We start from the raw sequence: 19,339 nt of genomic DNA on the forward strand, positions 1-19,339 counted from the left end.
TATTTTTCGGTTTAACTTACCCTGTTCATGAATAAAAAATATCTCAATTGGACTGAGAAACATAAGCCGCTTAGATTTACAGATCTTGTTTTTGCAGAAGATGTTCATATCAAATTGTTGAATATATTTAAAGGATTAGATGACAAATCTGTAATAATCTTAACTGGTCCCGTGAGTTCGGGCAAGAGTACTCTAGTTAGAATAATGTGCGATCTTTTCAAGTATAATATAATAGAAAGTACTTGCTCTAGTAATACTATCGATAATAAAAAGAATATTATGGTTATAGAAGACGTAGAACAGAATTATAAACTTCCAAGTTATAAAAAATTTCCATTAATCATAACTTCGACATATAATTTGAGTGATAGAAATTTACAAAACATTTATAAAGCCAAAGATTTGAAAATTAATAACATCCATATCAAAAGACTAGACTACGATCTAATTAGGATTATAATTGATAAAATATACAAAATAGAAAAAATGGATTTCAAATCTTACACAAAACTAATAAAAAATTGTGATTATGATCTTCGGTCAATTATCAATAACTTACAAATTAGGAATTTGAATTTAGTCAGTAAAGAATTTATAAATCCATATGATATTTTTACTAAACATCTAAAATGGAATCAATTCGATAATAAAAATATAAACTTTGTGTATTCTGCCTATATAAATGAAGCAACAAGCGTGGCATCAGACGCCTTTTCTTTATATGACATTTTAGGCGAAAAATATTATTATTTGCCACTTAGCAGAGTTAACCAGAAAAGAAATAAAAATGTACAAATAATAAAAAACACTGAAAGCAAAAAAGAAAATGTTTCTTACAAAGATCACTACTCTTATTTATTAAATGTAAAGACAAAAAGCCCCAAAAACATATTGTATTTAACTGAATCTATAAAAAGAAAATGTGTAGGCTTTACAATTGACGAAATACAAAATATAAAAAAACCAAAAGAAGAAGTTAGGGAATCAAACGAAAAATTTAGTTTTATTTATAAAAAAGGCGTATCTAAATGTTGTAAGAGATATTTGTCTTTAGAGGAATTTATTAATTTGTAAGCATAAAATATAATTTATTTTGACATACAATTTTTTTTAAAAATGTGCAAACATTAGTAATGTTGTTTAATATGTTATTTAAGATTTTTTTGAATATATCGCATCACAAAGAGAACGCCGTTATGATTTCTTTTTCATCAGAATATGTCTTCATATTTCTTCTGATTATCGCGACAGAAAAATTTATATTGTCAAACTGTTTATTATAATTTTCCATCCCCTCTTTTGGAAATGTTTTTAAATAGTTTTAGTAGCCAATCAAATACTTACATTTGTCGAAAGATGATTGGCTAGTTTTTGATGGGCTACGACATATATGTTTTATAAACTACTAGCGTATGCTTTCCCGTTTTGAAAACGGGATAAATGTGTTTGTTTTATAATATGTCCCGTCTCGGTAAATTTTGTAAAAATTCCATTTTTGGCTGATTAAATTTGACAGAGTTTAGACATGATTTTTAAAAATACTTTTTAGTGACATATAAGGAGTAATGTTGTTGTAAAACACTTAAAAATCATAATTAGATAATTTTGAATACTTCTAAGCTCAATTTTTGACACTTACATGTAAGATCTTCATTGGTTATATGTTTTTGCAATTTTTCTAGAAGGGTTAAATAAATTCTAAAAAACGATTCTGACGATATTTTGGAACTGAGTTATACAAAAATAATAAATCTAATAAAAATGCATTAATATATATTATACGCACTTACAATTATCAAATTTAAGCACTGAGTTTAAATTTGATATTACAATGACACAATAAGCTATAATAAGAAGTTTAATATTTTTAAAACCACAAAAAAGAGGGGTAAAAAATTAAATAAAATTCTTTTATATATATGATGACTAGCGTATGCTTTCCCGTTTTGAAAACGGGAATTAATATGTTTTGTTTTATAATATGTCCCGCCTCGGTAAATTTTGGTAAGTTTCCATTTTGGGATGATTGAATTTGGCAGGGTAAAGGCATGTTTATTAGAAATACTTTTTAGTAACATATAGAGAGTAAAGTTGAGTTAAAAACACTTATGAGTTATATTTAAAAAATTTTGGGAAGTTCTAAGCTCAATTTTTGACACTTACATTCAGCTTTTTCTTTGGTTAATTGTTTTTTGGATTTTTCGTGGAAGGGTTAAATAAATTCTAAAAAACGATTCTGACGATATTTTGGAACTGAGTTTTCTATAAATAATAAATAGTTTAGAAAGGCATTAATATATAGTATGCGCACTTACAATTATCAAATTTAAGCATTGAGTTCAAATTTGATATTATAATACTTTAATAAGACCAAAAGTAATAGTTTAGAAATTTCAAAGTCACAAAAAAGAGGGGTAAAAAATTAAATAAAATTCTTTTATATATATGATATACTAGTGTATACAGACCCGTTCTTAGAACGGGTTGTTTGTGTTTGCATGGGTACATGTTTTAATTTTATCACATTATGTTTATTCTTTAAAAAAATGGCATAGTATCTGTACGCTCACGCCGCATTTTACCATCTTTTATCTCATCCTTATTGGAAAAAATGGCATAGTTCTTGTACGCTCACGGCGCATTTCTCCATCTCTTGGCTCTTATGGGCCAATTAGTTCACGTAGAATTACATTTTTGACATTGCCCCCGTTTCCCCCCAACTTGACTCTCAAGTTTTCACTCTTCTTCACTCTTGACAAAGCTACGTATAATTGACCATGAGAAAATACATCCTCAGGCAAATACACTCCCACTTTGTCAAAAGACTGTCCCTGTGCTTTATGTATTGTCATAGCATATGACAATACCACAGGAAACTGTCTTCTTTTAAGTACAAACGGAAGAAGAGTGTCACTTGGCATCATGTCTATCTTTGGTATAACAGCAAGGGTGCCCCTTCCCCTTCCTGTTATTATTTCACCTAAGATGTAATTATCTCTGAGACTTTTTATCTTCAATCTGGTCCCATTTAATAATCCATTCTTAGGATCAATATTGCGTAACAACATCACTATTGCCCCTATCTTCAGTACTAACTTATGTGGAGGAAGTCCTGATGGCTGTTGCATGTTCAAGAACTCAAGAGGAAATCTCAGTTGTTCTTCGATATCCTCTGATTCTATAGCATCAGAACTCACATATACCCTAGAAGATCCATTAAGTAGGTTTAACACTTTGGCATTCAATTCATTTGCATGTTCATTTTTGCTCGTTAAGATAATCTTATCAAACAAAGAATCATCACCTGCTTCAATTTTGATTGTTCCAAAAATGCTATCGACTATGTCTCCTTCTTCAAGATATTCTTTGGGTATCTCCACACATCCTTTACTATCTCTAGTACGCCCCTCACCTATATCTAACAACCACTTATTAAACTCCAATTGATTGTAAGATCTCATATTCGTTTCAAGCTTCAGTACACAGACATGTACCCAAAGCCTTGAACTAATTAATGAGTTCTCGATGATATCATTTGGAGTACCCTTCATTACAATGGTTGATGTCTGTCTAAAATCACCACCCAACAATAGAGTTTTCCCTCCAAAGATATCATCATTGTTACAGAGTCTTTTAAGCACCTCATCTATTGCGTTCAATGCATGTTTTGACATCATTGAAACTTCATCTATTAGCAATAAAGAGGCCTTTATTATTTTCTCTGCTTCGGGAGTATTTCTTTTTAATCTAGATACGCTGGTCTCTGTCAAAGGAACAGGAAGTTTCATACAACTATGCATTGTTCTTCCATCCTTTAATAAATCTGCAGCAATACCTGTGGTTGCCATCTGTATTGAAGATTTTTTATTCTTGTTTAAATACTCGGTCAGGACATTATATAGATATGTCTTCCCCGATCCTGCTGGTCCATCTAAAAAGAATAAATTGCCCTTTTTATCAATATTATCTGTTATTTTATCAAAAGCATCCCTCTGCTTTGCATTTAAAGAGGAGATCATCTGATCTAGATCTTTTCCATTATCAGAGATAGTTTTTGCCTTCTCGATATAGTTAATCGGCTCATCTAAACCCAGAGCATTTAGACTCCATCCATGAGCATTAACTATATCTTTTAATCTACTAATAACTTCGTCTCTACTATTCTGATCTAGATCTTCAGACATATCTCCAAGATACTTATCAAAGAGTTCTTTGGTATTTTTTGGCTTATTAAAAGCACAAATATATCCAAACAATGCTCTTATTATTGCTGGGGATTCGGTTGCTACTGCCTCATCCAAAGTCCTTTCCCATTCTTTGTCATCTTGAAGAAGTCCTCTTTCTTCAACCGCTTCTGCAAAAGAACTATAAACTATACCATTTACAGTTCTCAAATCATCATATGATCTAGCCCCCTTTACATTGATCAATAGGACTCTGAGGCTAAATCTTTCCTTCTCTGTAGGAGATACAGAATAAAGTCTAGTAATTATCTTGCTGTACTTATTCTTTCTCCTTATCCATTCTCCCCTTTTATATGTATAGTGATAGGGTATCTCACTATATGCAAATTGATTTGCCTCTTCATCAACTTCATTCAACTTGAAGTAGGCTAAAAGAGGGGTCTGTCTAAGATCAGATAATCTAACAGCTTCCTCTTCTTTCCCTTCTTCGAAAGTGATCAAGTGTTCTTGTGGAAGATGCACAGGAAGTCTATGGATCTTATGAGATCTCCCATGCATCTTGTATTCCATTAATCTCCAGGTAGCCTCTGGTGCTGAAACATATCTGGAATTCACAAAATGATCAATTTCATTGTTGTCGGTTATTCTCATTTCTGCACAATCAAATCCCTTGTAAATATACTTGAAAATATACTTTACTGACTTGATAGAAGTACAAACTTCTACATTGATATGACAGTTGTATTTTTCAAGCAAATAAGCATTATAGGGGACCACGTTAGCATTAGTAACAATGTTTCCCCTTACATTGTACTCGGTCCCTCTTATTCTTCGGTATTCAGGATATCCGTCATTATTTATCTTTGTTTCAAAGTTATATTCTTTGGGATATTCTTTCGTGCAGACACCATTTTCCATGCATGGACTTGTCAAGTTACTTAGTCCACATGGTCCATGAATCATATGTTTTGTTACACAGTTGTGTAACATCTCATTGTCCATGGGTGATGGTATTTCTGCACTCACATACTTATCTATTCTTTCTTCATCCCGAATCTTATCCTTTAACATTATCAATATGTGAGCATGAGGAAGTCCACGTTTCTGAAACTCAATAGAATAGACATGAGCCTCAACTTCCCCAAATACTCTTCCTGACAAAATCTCCTCCATCATGCTTTTTAATTTTAAGTTGAAGACCTTTGCTACCAAATCAGGCCTATCAACTGCAGTTTGTCCCTCAAATAGATTCTCCTTTATCTCCTTCCAATTTGGATTGCAAGTCATAGTAATGAAAAGATCGGGCTTTCCGAAATTTCTTACAATTGACATTGCATCATGGTATCTCTCTCTCATATTTCTTGGAGATCCTTGGAAACTTGATGGTAAAATTACAGGCTTAGCATTACTTTCTATTCCATTATTTACATAATCTACTAAGCCTTTGTAAAGATCTACTCTCAACTTCTTCTGATTTAACTTTATGAAGTTTAAGTTATTTGCTTCAACTTGTAGATATGAATCTACAATCCATTGTTGAAATAACTTTCCTCCATAAAGCAAAGGGTTGAATCTATCTTTTCTTATGGATATCTGTGCTACTTTGTATTGTAACAAAGATATCTTCTGTGATTCCCCATGATAAGACTCAATCCTTAAATTTGCATTCCACCCAGCTTCCCCATATGGATAGAACAAAGTATATGTCATGGGATCTAGATGGGGACTTAAAACATCCAAATGTAAATTATCAGAACTAAGACCCTTGCTATATACTTTAATGTCCCTCTCAAATGGTGGTTCTCCATTTGGATCAGTGAAAATCATTGCGATTTCACTTGTAGAGGGAGCGTTATATCTTCTCTGATCTCTTTCTAAATTCTTATTAAAGACCATAGAAATGTCTTTAACTTCTTTCCCCATTTCCTTTTGCTCCTTTACTATTTCAGACATATTTTTATACGCATTGGAATATGGATTAGCAGATCTTATAAATCCATCTAATTTGCTCATGATATATATATCACAATTTCTATTAGATGGATTCGTCATTCTTTGGGCATTTGCCATATCACTATCTACTACATATAATTGAGCATACTTCTTTGGTGTATTAGAGTCCATATTATTTACATTATAAGTGTTATGATACACTTGACCATGTATTTTAAATACATATGGTCCATTGGATACAGTTTCTATTTGAGCACCAAGAGAAGCAAAAGAAAGAGCAGCATTGTAGGACCTAATATTGTCTCTGAAGTTTTTTGCATCTTTATTTTTTCCTATATATAAATTCTTAATGTCATCTGGGAAGTCTCTTGTTCTTTGTAATTTAACTTTCCCAAAATGACAGCAGCTTTTGTATAATCCATTGCTGCTTGCTTCTCCAGCAAAATGTAATGCACCACAAAAGCCACATTCTTCTTTCAGATCTCCACAATAATGTTCGGCATGGTTTCTGCTAGTAATTCTGCATGCTACATCTAGTTTTTCTGTCAAGGTTTCTATTGTTGTGTTGTCTGCTAATCTAGCTGTTTTTTCTGTGTTGTTTGTTGGATTAAGAATTGTTTTGTTTTCGCCAGAGAAACTGAATATAAAATTCCTTTTTTTTGTTTCACCGACATTTGTTTTTTTATTTTTTGTGTTATGTACAGAGGCATTGGCCCCATAGAAAATAACATTGTCATTTTCAGTATTACTACATATCTCCTGAGAGATAGTGATAGTTGCTTTTGGTTGTTCACTAAAATCGCAATTTGTTTGATTTTTCGTAAGCATAATGGGGGTAAAGGAAAAAAAAAGTATTTATAGTTTTTAAAATTAAAATTCCATTTTGGGAAAGAAGAAAACAAAAATGAGAAAATGATTTTTTATAAATAGCTTTGATATTAGTCTAAATATTAATTAATTGAGTTTGTTATTCAGTTGATAAATTTCTAATGTTTGTAAATCAACTTTATTATGTTTATTTATTTTGATCGTATTGATTTTGATTTTCCATTTCGGAAGGAAGAATTAAAAAGGAGTAATGTGATTTTTAAAAATTAAGTATATTATCGAATTAACATTGCAGTGGTAAAGTTAATTCAGAAACAAATATAAATTCAATTGAGTTAATTTCACACATTAGCAACCAATTTTTTAATATTTGTGTCACATTGTTTTTGTTTTCTTTTTCTAAAAGAAATAAATTAAAAAGGAGAAAATCATATTTCTAAAAATTTCAAAAATGATTTATAAATAAAATGTAAATATTGAAAGTGGTTGAAAATTGTCTATAAAATACAATTCAAGTATTCAAAATCATTTTTAAATCAAAATTAGCAATTTTATTTTTTTACCATTTTTTATATTTTAGGGGTAAAAAATTAAATAAAATTCTTTTATATATATGATTTGTCTAATAAAAATATATATCACATTGGTAAAATTTGTTCAAAGTTTTTTTAATATAAATATATGCGAATTCAATTTTTCTTTCCACACTATAAATAAAGCAATTTAGGTAAAATTGTAATCTGTTGATTTGATATAAAAGATTTTGGTTTAGATTTCATGCCTTTCTGTAATTTGCTATAATTTATCATTGGTTTTTTCTCAAATTCGTTCGTTTTAGTATTTTTTGATATACATCCAAGTATTAAACATAATTTATATATTTGTTGTACATAATGTATTATTAATTATCTATCTGTATTACACTTAAAAAATTTACTAAATTATTTTTGAATATAAATAATTTTGAAGAAAACCAATAACCTATACATATATACATATAAAAAACACAATTCGACTCAACTAAACACAATCCATGTGTAAGTAAATTTCATATATTTTTAATTTTAATTAAACTACCATTAATATAAGAAAAATGACTTATTTTAGTTATTCGAATTAAAGATTACACAATAAATAAAAGAAAACGGCATTAGACAATTTTTGAAGCCCCCACTAATTTAAAAGCAAAAAAAATTGCATTGAAAAAATCTATTAAAATGAATTGGATTAGTTTTTTAAGATCAATAACAATAGTAATTACATAAATATAGGTTCTAAAATTTTTTTTATACGCTATATAAAAGCTAAAAACTGCAATTTCTCACAAAAAACTGATACATAGTCATAAACTAAGCAAATTTTTTTTTCAATCTTATACACCAATAAGAGATAAAACCAAACAATTACATCTTTAGTATTGAAATTGAATATATGATTTTGAAAAAACTAAGCGTATAGTATTGAAAATATGTTTGTCTACCATTCAAACAAAAAAACGAGGTATCAGCAAGAATATGTTCCAAAATTTGGTTGTGTTTTAAACCGAATAGCTTGTATCACATAGGTAAAGAAAACGTATTTTTACAAAAATTATTTTTAATGTAACGACAAGTAAAAATAGCATCAAAACAATCAAAAATAGAATGATTTTAATTTAATGTCGATACTTGGTATATCAATACAAAATTAGAGTCAAAATAACAGAAATATGAAATATATGTTGAAGCTTTACTAAGTTTTTATATTAATAGGTTAAAGATATTTTAAAAAAAACTAGAGCTCTGAGATGGTTTTTTAGCTTAAGCGCGTAACAAAAAATACTTTATTTTTTGTTATAAATAAAGTCTAATCATAAACTTTTCTATATTAATTTTTTTTAATTCAATTTATTTTAAGCTTTGACTAAAATCAGCATTAGTGTGAAAAATTAGGGAGCCAAAAGTTTTAAAATCTTACCCTTTTTTTAAAAAAGAAAGGAATGCTGAGCAATGAAGAGATTGAAGATTTTACGAAAGTCTACTAAACAAGAAATATAAGCCGAAATGTACAATTTGCGGTTGGTATATAGCTAAAGCATCAAACGAAACTGCGTATTTAGCTTAAGTATCCCAAATGCAAGCACTGATTTTTCAAATTAGAATAACACTTTAAGATCAAATAGTAAGATAGATCGTCTGCTTATGTTGAAAATTGTTAATTTGTGGATATTGGGACTTAAAAATAGCGCATATTTCAAGAATTTTGAATTATAATGTACAAAACGTAAGTTACACTGTGGAAAAATTACATAATTTATAAATTTATGACAACTATTTGAATAATCTAGGACATTAGGAGGCTAAGAAATCATTGTAGAGATAGAAGAAAGTAAAATGGGTAAGAATAAATATCATGGGGAAGATTAACTTTTGTGGTAACGGCATGGTGAAAAGAACTGAAGAAAAAAAAATAGTTTTCTTGATTGTAAAAAAAAAGCAGGAAATTATTGCTTGCGATCTTATTCAAGCACGTAAAGTTTAGATCCTTCTTTTATTCTGATATGTGGAAGACATATATAAATTTAAAGGATTATTTTAGGGACCATGAAATTGTAAAATATAGTCAAACATTTTGAAATAATGAAACGGGTGTCCATACAAACACCTTCGAAGGGGATTGGAGGTCATTGAAAGCCTCTATACCCATTGGACGTAAGACATATGACCTTGCAGATATATATTTGACTCTCTATATGATTAAGAGGAGTGAGAATCAGAATACCTTCGAAACATTGTTAAAATTATGTTTTTATTATTTTATCTGTTGAAATCTTATTTCTGCGGCGTTTTTTATACATATCCAGTTTTAGGTTTTTCTGAAGCTTTCTCTTCCTTTCCTTTTCTTAAAAAATAAATATTTTATTAATTTTGACCCCCTTATTTTTTTACACTAATGCTGATTTTATCCAAAGCTTTATTAAAAATGACGTATTGTTATGTTTAATTAATAATAATAATTCGTTTATTTATTTATCATTTATCAAATATATAAAACATTATAGTTAGACATATCTAAGTTAAGTGGTATTTATTTATAAAATATTGATTTGGATATTCAATCCACAACAATTATAAAATATGTATTTATAAGAATATATAAAATTATGATACTTAGTTGAAATTTATTGTTCCTAAGGCAGTATTTTCAGTTGGTAAATGTAATGAAGAAATTCTTGAATTAATATTTGAACAATCAATCCATTTGTTTTTACAAAATATTTCTTTATCCATATTCGGATTATAAAAGAAATTCGAAAAATGGGAACTATTATAACAAGAATATTTAGGTTCTTGAAGTTTTACATTAAATATATTTTTTAGTTCTTGATTGATTTTCTGATTCACATGAAAAAATCGTATTACTTGATCTTCATTGGCCTTCTCAAAAGTAAAATATTCGATGCCATACTTCTTTAACATTTTCTTGATTTTATATGCTTTTTTAATTACAATTTTAATAATTCCTTGATCAAAATCCGGCAGAAATTAAGTAATTATAGATGATTGATAATTAAGAGATTGAGCCAAATCATCAACTAATGTTAATATATAAGGTCCATTAATATGATTACTGAAATCAATAAAATGACTAATATTATACATTGCTCCATAAAATTGATGAGCATTTACATTTGTAAATTTGTATAATCCAGACAAATCACCTTTATATACACGATCGTTACCTGTGGACAAAGAAATTATAAAATCTGACCAAAATTCGTATATTGGCTTATCTGAATTCCATCCGTTTTTTTTAACTTCTGAGTTAATAATTTTATTAAAAATATCAATTTTCTTGGCAGATGACCAAAATTCTCTGCATGCATTTTCTAATCCATGCTTAGATATTTCTCTTAGATTACAGAATTTTAACTCCTTCTCAAGATCAGATGAGAAAACCTTTAACAGTAAAAATATAAAATACATAAGGGCTTTTTATTTTTTTATTAAAATAAACAATTAATTAAATTAATTACAATTTAAAAAATAAACTTTTAAGAAATTCACAGTGTTTATTTTAAGTTATGAGTTTATTTATTTTCTAACTTTCTAAGGATTTATCGTTTTTTACAAAGGGATTTCTTTTTATGACCAATAAAGTTTTTTTTTTAATTTATATTTCTGGAAGGAAAAAATTAAAATAAGAATAATGATTTAAAGAAAAAAATTAGGATACCATCATTATATATTAAAACGTTTTAAAGTGTGTAGTAAAATACGAAGAAAAAATTAGTGATTTTTGAACTATTTATTTTGTTCATTTGATTTATTTTAGGAGTAAGGTTAATTAATTTTTCATTATTTTTATGACACATTTAATATACCCGTATGATGGCGTTTTAAATTATATTGCTGTTTTACACTCAAGGATATAAAAGTTCGGCCTTGCACGCTTCCAGCATATTTATAATATTACATATATTTTGTTAATCTTTTGGCATTATTTTTTAAGAAAATGCAATATAACATAATTTACGAGGTAAGTATTTTCAAAATTATGACAAGGCTTTTGTAAGTGAACATAATTTTTAAATACACGTACATATTTAGTTTTTTCTTTTATTTTGCTCTAGTATGAGACTTGGTACATGTTGCATATGAATTACCACTAGACTTTTGAAAATATATTAAATTAACACTTTCTTGCCTAAACAATAAGAGATTTAATACTAGTATGGACAATGCTGCCTTTTTTCATAACAAACCTACTTTTTTTTAAAAAACCTTTTGTGCCACATTAAAAATCATTGCAAAAAAATTGTAGTAAGAATTGAATTTTTGGCAATAATAAAGGCCGCTGCTCTTTCTCGGAATCTTATTTTTATTTTAAACCTTCGCCATCATATTCTTAGTTTTTACTGTGCTTATTTTCCTCATGATAAATTTTTAATTTGGCTCTTCACCATCAGTTTCGCGCCGTAAAAGAGCAATCTTTTGACCTATGTTTCATAACAATATATTTAATAAACTTGGAGCAATAGATTTTCATTTGGATTTTAAAACAGAAGCATATATCCAGATAAGAGTTCTTTAAATGACTTTGAAAAGCATAATTCTTTCAATGAGACATAGGTTGATACTGAACAGTAAGGGGGATTCGAGAGTCTGTGTGAGACTTCAAAAGGAACTCCAGGAACTGTCAAAGGAGATTGTGAGTGCACCTTGTGAGAAGTAATTAGTAATTAAGATACTATACAATTGAAATGTATTTACACCCATGGCGAATTAAAAACATATCGGTTCATTACTTTCGATTGGTTATTGTATAAGAATCTTCTGAATATCTAAACTAGTTAAGTAAATATTCTACAACCCTACTTAGCAAGTAAAGAAGTTTTTATATTTGTGGTTTTGAGCAGATTACAAATACGATCTAAAAAATTTCTAAATCCATGTTTTTCTTAAATAGTAGTAATTTGCTATCCATTGACTCGTTTTGTACATTTTTTTGTGCATGTAGATTTTTCATATGATACATCTCTATTTGTGAGTTATCATTAATGACCAATGTTTGTATTTCATTTTATAAACTCAATGCTAATATTATAAAATTATTCAGTAAAAATGGCTCTTTTTTGGCTCTAAGTTTACTGAAAGTCTAAATTATACTTAATTCATAACTTGTGCCTGTGTTAAGAACTTTATTGTGTCAGAATCTGAGCTTTACAATACTTATTGACTATTTCTTCAAAATCACCGAGAAACAATAATGTATCATTCCAGACATATGTCTTTCTTGAAAAAACACCCCAAGGATTTAATTCCGCCTTCAAATACAGATAAGGCCCCTTAAGCATGTGTGCATTATTATAAATTTTAATCTTTTTTTCCAATTAGCTTTTGAATTAATAGATTTCATCGGAATGCTTGATCTAATAGAGAAACAGGCAAAAATTCAAAAATCTTGTTCTTCTTTATGCAAGTAGATTTGATATTGAAAGGGACCAACTATGACATACATTTTCCACCTCAATTAAATTTTCAATGTATAAATTATAGAAGTAGATATTTTCTGTTCCCAAAAAGAGGTTCCATCCCAATTTAAATCATTACATTCTGGTAAATCGAGTCGCTTTGTTCTATATTTTTTTTTCAAAAGCCGCGTTTTTTAGAATTTTCTTCCAATTTCTTCATGTAATTGGCTCAAGAATTTTTTTTGGTTTCTAATAAGCTACCACGATGTAAGTTTATTTTATAATACGTTAAACAAATGATTCTACAGATCATGAACATCATTGGTGTTTTTTAACTAAAATGTGAGTTTGGATATATATATAACGAGCAAATGTAGTAAACCCCCAGTTGCCCAGTTAAAATCAACGTATAAAAGACAACATGTATTCATTTTACGAATTACTCTTTTAAAATTAAAAAGAGATTTAAGGTATATAATACGAATCTCTATCTACATTTTATTGTTATCGATAATATAAACGGAAAAACGGTCGGGATATAGATATTGAGAGAATGAAATTTTTTTGTAGATGTAAGTTCCGCAAATTAAACAATTTTCAATTTAAATAATAATTTTTTGTAAAGAATAATATTGATCGTTTACTTAGGTAGTAAATGAAAATGCATGGATCTTAGGACTTATATTACTCATATTTTGAAAGTGTTGAGGTATAAGTACAAAACACATGTTAAATGCCAAAAAGTTATTTAAATTAAAGATCTTATGGGTATTTGAAAGCTTGATAGATAGATGAAAGGAGAGGATATTGTTTTAGAGATCTACAAGAGTTGAAACAGTTGAAATAAAAATCTTAAGCAAAGTTGAATTGAATTTTTTTCGTATTTTGGTGTGTCAGAAGAATCGAAAAAAGAGATAGTTTTTGTGATAAAAAAAAGTACATAAGATAAAAAATTTAATCTTGTTAAACAGGTACATTTTAAATCGTCATTTATAAAAGGTTTAGGGCCTACAAGCACCAGATATCATTATACTGATCTCAGAACAGGGTAAAGGCTAGACAGATAAGAAAGTTGAAAATTAGTCAATAAAAACACAATGAAGTTAAATTGGATGCTTTAAGCCTTTTTGACCAATAGGTGTACATGTCCAGTAACAGAAGGGTATTTTACATTATCATAGTATTTAAAATGAACTCGTTCTACATTAGGTCTTTATAGAAACCATGTTGCATATTAGTATTCTTCGACCCTAATTTTATTTTATTTTCAAATTAAAATTATTTTTAAAAAATTTCGGAATTTTTTTTTGCATTCACCTTAAGATAAAAGCTGCAATTTTTTTAAATTTTGACCCTTGTTGTTTTTTTACATTAATTTTATCTCAGCTAAAAGTTCACTGGAATTGCGTTGCAAATTATCATGTTACAATTTTTTTTCGTGTTTTTTCTCTTAAAATTAGTAATATATTTATTGTACTTTGTAAGGTATCAGATGTTTGCCATTGTAACTTTTAAACTAATAGTATGAAAAAAGAATACTTAAGAGGTAATTTTATGAATACAATCTTTTCGTTATATTTCTTAGCATAACACAATTTCTAGTTATTATTTTGCAATTCTCTCTACTTCTCTTTTTCCATTATTCTTACAAGTAAATTAGTGATTTAGGTTTAAATTATTAAATACTTTTAGTTTGTAAATCTCTTTCTAATTTTATATTTACCCAATAAAATCCATCAAATGTCTCTTTTCATTTTTATAAATCTTTACATGTTTCTAAGATTTTTGCTTATTCGTATGGAAGCTGCAATACATTTTGGGATTTTATCGTTTACATAATATATTTATATATAACTACATAAAGGATAAATGTAAAAAACGTAACTTTTATTTAAGGACAATATATCCTTGTTGTTTATCTTAATAGTTCAAAACTTCTATTCCTTTCAAATAACACATATTATTTCTTTGGCTATTATGGCGGAGGTACATACTTCTACATTAATATGACAATACATTTAGCCAACAAAAATAGTTATTAGAAACCCAAATGTCTTATTTTTCTAAAGTTCGGTAAACAAGTAACATCTACTTCTTCACTGATGAATTTTATTTCATTTATAGTAGTAATTTTGTTAAATATTTTTTTAAATTCTTAAGTAGAAAAACTTGATCGTATATAGATTAGTAGGTTAATAATTTCAGTTATCCATGTATCATGTCTCTTATAAGTTTCTTAGCAAAGGTTTATAGATTTTTCCTTTGTAAGAGGCGGTCGGAAAATCGTATGTATACGAATAATTGAGACTGAGCTCTTGTAAGGTCGAATTGTGTGATTCATAGCTACCATAACACTTTTAGTACTACTTGGAACAGCAAGCATCGCCTTATCCATTGGCCTTTGCCCCCCAAAAAATAAATTGTCATTTTTACTTTGTCGCGTCTAAAATTATTCACAGTAGAAATAATAATCGTACTAATAAACAACCTATAGAGATTTAACAGACTAGTTACATTGGGTTCCTACTTTCATTAGTATTTCCCATGGCCTTTTTGTCTCGCCACATCGTTTATCATATACTTTGGACTGCGTGGATCGTATGTCTTTATAAGCCTCAGATAACGTAAAACATAATGTGATTTATAGGGTTAAGTCAATTGATTTTATTATTTTATTATTTCTAAATGAATGGCAGTATTATAAAAAAGTCACTAGAAAGAGCTTTTTTATAACTTGATAATATTTTAGTATTACAAAATATACCAACATTTACATTATTTCATGGTCAGCAAGTTTACGTTCTAGTCTTGTAACAGAAGCTTTACTGCATAAAGTTAAATTTTTTGACATAATGACAATCGTGTTTGCACTAAATTATTTTCCCGACATTTATTTCTTAAAAATGATAACATGTGGATTTCTTCGAGAATGAAATTTTAGTTCTTTATGTATCAATATTTTTTTGTTTTGACTACAATTCAAAGTTTATTTGGTAAGATCTACTATTTCAATAAACCTGTCATTTTCTTTTTTTTCTAAATATATGCATTTAATCTTCTTTTTTAATTAACACTTTATAAATATCAGTTTTGAGTATAATTATGGAAGAAACGGTTTACAAGTTTGCATGAAACATTTCGTTTTTGACTAACATCTATGTTTGCATTTTTTTTTATTTGGCAGCTGCTAACACTAAAAGTCAGAAAATTTTTAATGTTTAGACCGTGTACAAAATTTTAAAATAAAAATCACAAAATCTAATTTTATTTTTATTAGTTTGTTTATAATTTTTCAATCAATAAAAAAAATTTTGACATTTAGTTTACATATGTATATATGATCCAATTTTGACCATAATAACATTTAAAGTCGCAATAAGCAATATATTTTTTTTTTTAATCTAATTTTTTAAACTATAAAATATTTAAATTGTTTATCCCTAATGATTACACCAAAATTTTTAATCTCATTTGGATTAATGGCGTCCAATCAGAATGTTTTTAATAATATACAAAAAACGATACTTAGTAAAATACATAAAAGAGAATACGTTGTATTTGATTCATCTGCTTCTTACACTGTAATGGATATATGGATGTATGACTTTGATAATACTATATCTTGCACGTTTACTGATGGATTTAGCGCTAGAAGAAAAAATGACGAGGTTGAAAATTTTAAAATATGTTATGAAAATAAATCTATTTGTGATATAACCGAAGAAATTGAAGCATATGTTAAAAAAATTTTACATTTTCCAGATAATAATCCCATCATACTAATATATCATAATTGTTATTGTGAGAATTATTCCATCATGAAGAATGTTATAAATAATATTAAAAAAATAAATAGTGGAAGAAGAAAGAAAAAGAAAGGGAGTGAAATTTATTATGAAATCATTGCAGAATCTGATTCTCACTTCAATACAATGTATAAGCATTTAAAAAAAACAAACACCAATGCTAGACATGATTCAGATCTTCCAAACTCCGCGGTTGATTATTTTAAATGCAATAATAATGACACTTATTATTTTAGAATTCGTATCATTGTATCGAAACTTTGCTATTTGTTTGAATTAAATATTAACGAACTCGATGTCAAAGAATTAAATTCCTTGGTTAAAATAAAAAAAGAAAATTATAAAAAAAATGACAAGGAAATACTTATCAATTTAATTAGCTTATTTAAAATACATGATCTTGAAAACATAAGCGAATCCCTTAAATTTGAGCATTGTACATTTAAAACAAATAAGATAGAAATAAAGTATTATAATTATTTTAAAGTAGAACTAAAAAATAATGCTTTAATCTTTCAAGAAAATTCTAATGTACATTACAAATATTTAAAAAATAAGGAAAATCAGGGACATGAAAAAACATATATAGAAGAAAAAAACTTTCGTGATTTTAAAAATTTTTTAGATAAGGTTTATGAGATTAAAAACATAGACAATGGAAAAGGTGTAGAATTTTTTTACAGATTAATAAATAGACATAATAAAGTCGAGTTCCTAGTACTGAGAATTTTAAATAAACCAGGATCGGCTTTAAATTTGTTATTAGGATATCTTCTATTATTCGAAACCTTTATCCAAATGTATGAATTTGATATCATTACAGGACAAGTTCGAGATGGACAAACTCAAATAGAAAATAGACAGGTCGTAATCACAAAATATATTAGTGGGAAAATATCGAAAACAACATATGCAAAATCTTACTTAATGAAAATTTGTTTACTTCTTGAAGCAGAAAATTTTATCAACGAAGACGATCTAAGTCAAGATCTATTTTTCAAATCTCTAAAAAATATAAGTGTTCTAATGAATTCGAATTATGATGAAAATAATATTTTTATTGTGACGAAGATATTACAAGAGGTTCAAAATAAATATATCGATGAAATCACAAGATATAAAACTGAAATTTTAGAAAATTTGTGTGATATCATCTCGAATTTAACATCTTTAAAAAGCACAGAATTCATAAATAGACAATTTGGCGATGGGATTATAACGAATATTAAGACTAATGAATTTGAAACAAGAGAAAATGTAAATCTTTTTATGAAAATCTTATTAAAAAATTCCAAACAAGATAAAAAATACGCAGAAGTGAGAAAAATAAATGAGAAGATTATGAAATATATCAAAGAAATCGCTGATAAAATAATATTATGCAATGAATCTAAACTAATAAGTTCAAAAGCTTTAGAAAAAAACAACATCAATTTATTAGTAGACGAAATTCGACAAAATCTCATTAAAGACTTAGTTAACGAAGGGATGAAAATGTTTGACAAAAAAATTCAAAGTTATGTTATTGAAGATGAGTTAATCAAGGACACGGTAAATAAGATAAAAAATGAATTTAAAAAAGGATTTACTCAGGAAATAAGAAAAAATGTAGTTGAAAATATAACAAATAATTTGGGGAGGTACTTGGTTAATCTGTTTTTTATACTTCTTGAGCCTAAGGCTAAAAATGAATTAAGTATCAAATCTACGCAATGTAAACAAATGTTTGTAAATATACGGCCTATGTTAAGTAAAAATGTTTTAATGATATTAAATATGGAAATTGGTGGAAGGATTCATAATATTTTAGTTGAAAAATTAGAAATATGTATAAATCAAAAATAAACATCATTTTTTTGTATTAAAAAGAGTTAATTATTTTATTCGATTAGTTGCAATAAAAAAGTTTAATATCAAAAAGGCATTTCTTTTTTCAAAAAAAAATCATAGCTCAAAAAATTTTAGAACCGGTTTAATGTAATATGGCGCATAGTAATATGTATTTCATCTTATAGTATTAACAAATATCTAGACAGGTTTCCAAAATGTCTTGGCCTTTAAACCTGATCAAGATTTCTGTATGCAAACCATTATATATATTAGTAAATGTTTTTTTTCTTGTTTGTAAATTATCAAATAATATCGTTTTAAATTTTTATAAAATATGTTTTATTAAAATTCTGCTTATAAACTGCAACTGTATATCTAATTAGAAATGGTTTTGTGTAAGATACTTCTTAAAATATGCTCTTATATTCACATAAAAATTTTTTAACTTAAAACTCAACTTAATCATGAACATTGTTTAAAAACGAAGATAATGAAAGGGAAATAATGGCTCATTTAATCTTTGTACAAGGAATTCAAACGGATTGATAACAAGGCGTTTATTGTTTCTTACAGGATGTAAATACAATCGGCGATAAAGGGAGACAATGAACCCTTTGTGTAGCTCATAGGAAGACTGTAGACCCTTTAACCACCAAATGCATTATTAAGTTTATGTTTACTCATCAAAAATACTATGAGATAATTATATGTGCTCACTTTTGAGTATGATTTGAATATTCAGACAAGATTAATAAATGCTCATATAAGGTACAGAATTCCCTGAA

The 19,339-nt window shown here is 27.6% G+C and overlaps 4 protein-coding genes across 4 annotated transcripts; 2 read left to right on the plus strand and 2 right to left on the minus strand.

Moving 5' to 3' along the window:
• Window positions 1-27: 27 nt before the first annotated feature.
• Window positions 28-1,074, plus strand: VNE69_02226 (replication factor C subunit 1-like protein; the record flags this gene model as incomplete). Its single annotated transcript, XM_065472780.1, has 1 exon — window positions 28-1,074. The coding sequence occupies one exon, from the start codon at window positions 28-30 to the stop codon at window positions 1,072-1,074; it is 1,047 nt and encodes a 348-aa protein (XP_065328852.1).
• Window positions 1,075-10,114: 9,040 nt separating this feature from the next.
• Window positions 10,115-10,423, minus strand: VNE69_02227 (uncharacterized protein; the record flags this gene model as incomplete). Its single annotated transcript, XM_065472781.1, has 1 exon — window positions 10,115-10,423. The coding sequence occupies one exon, from the start codon at window positions 10,421-10,423 to the stop codon at window positions 10,115-10,117; it is 309 nt and encodes a 102-aa protein (XP_065328853.1).
• A 66-nt stretch (window positions 10,424-10,489) lies between these two features.
• VNE69_02228 (uncharacterized protein) lies at window positions 10,490-10,930 on the minus strand (the record flags this gene model as incomplete). The annotated part of the gene is made up of 1 exon (XM_065472782.1): window positions 10,490-10,930. One exon carries the CDS (start codon window positions 10,928-10,930, stop codon window positions 10,490-10,492), a length of 441 nt encoding a protein of 146 aa, XP_065328854.1.
• A 5,431-nt stretch (window positions 10,931-16,361) lies between these two features.
• Window positions 16,362-18,569, plus strand: VNE69_02229 (uncharacterized protein; the record flags this gene model as incomplete). Its single annotated transcript, XM_065472783.1, has 1 exon — window positions 16,362-18,569. One exon carries the CDS (start codon window positions 16,362-16,364, stop codon window positions 18,567-18,569), a length of 2,208 nt encoding a protein of 735 aa, XP_065328855.1.
• Between the last annotated feature and the right edge of the window lie 770 nt (window positions 18,570-19,339).

This window comes from Vairimorpha necatrix, chromosome 2 (genome assembly GCF_036630325.1).
Source record: "Vairimorpha necatrix chromosome 2, complete sequence".
Taxonomy (NCBI): domain Eukaryota; kingdom Fungi; phylum Microsporidia; family Nosematidae; genus Vairimorpha; species Vairimorpha necatrix.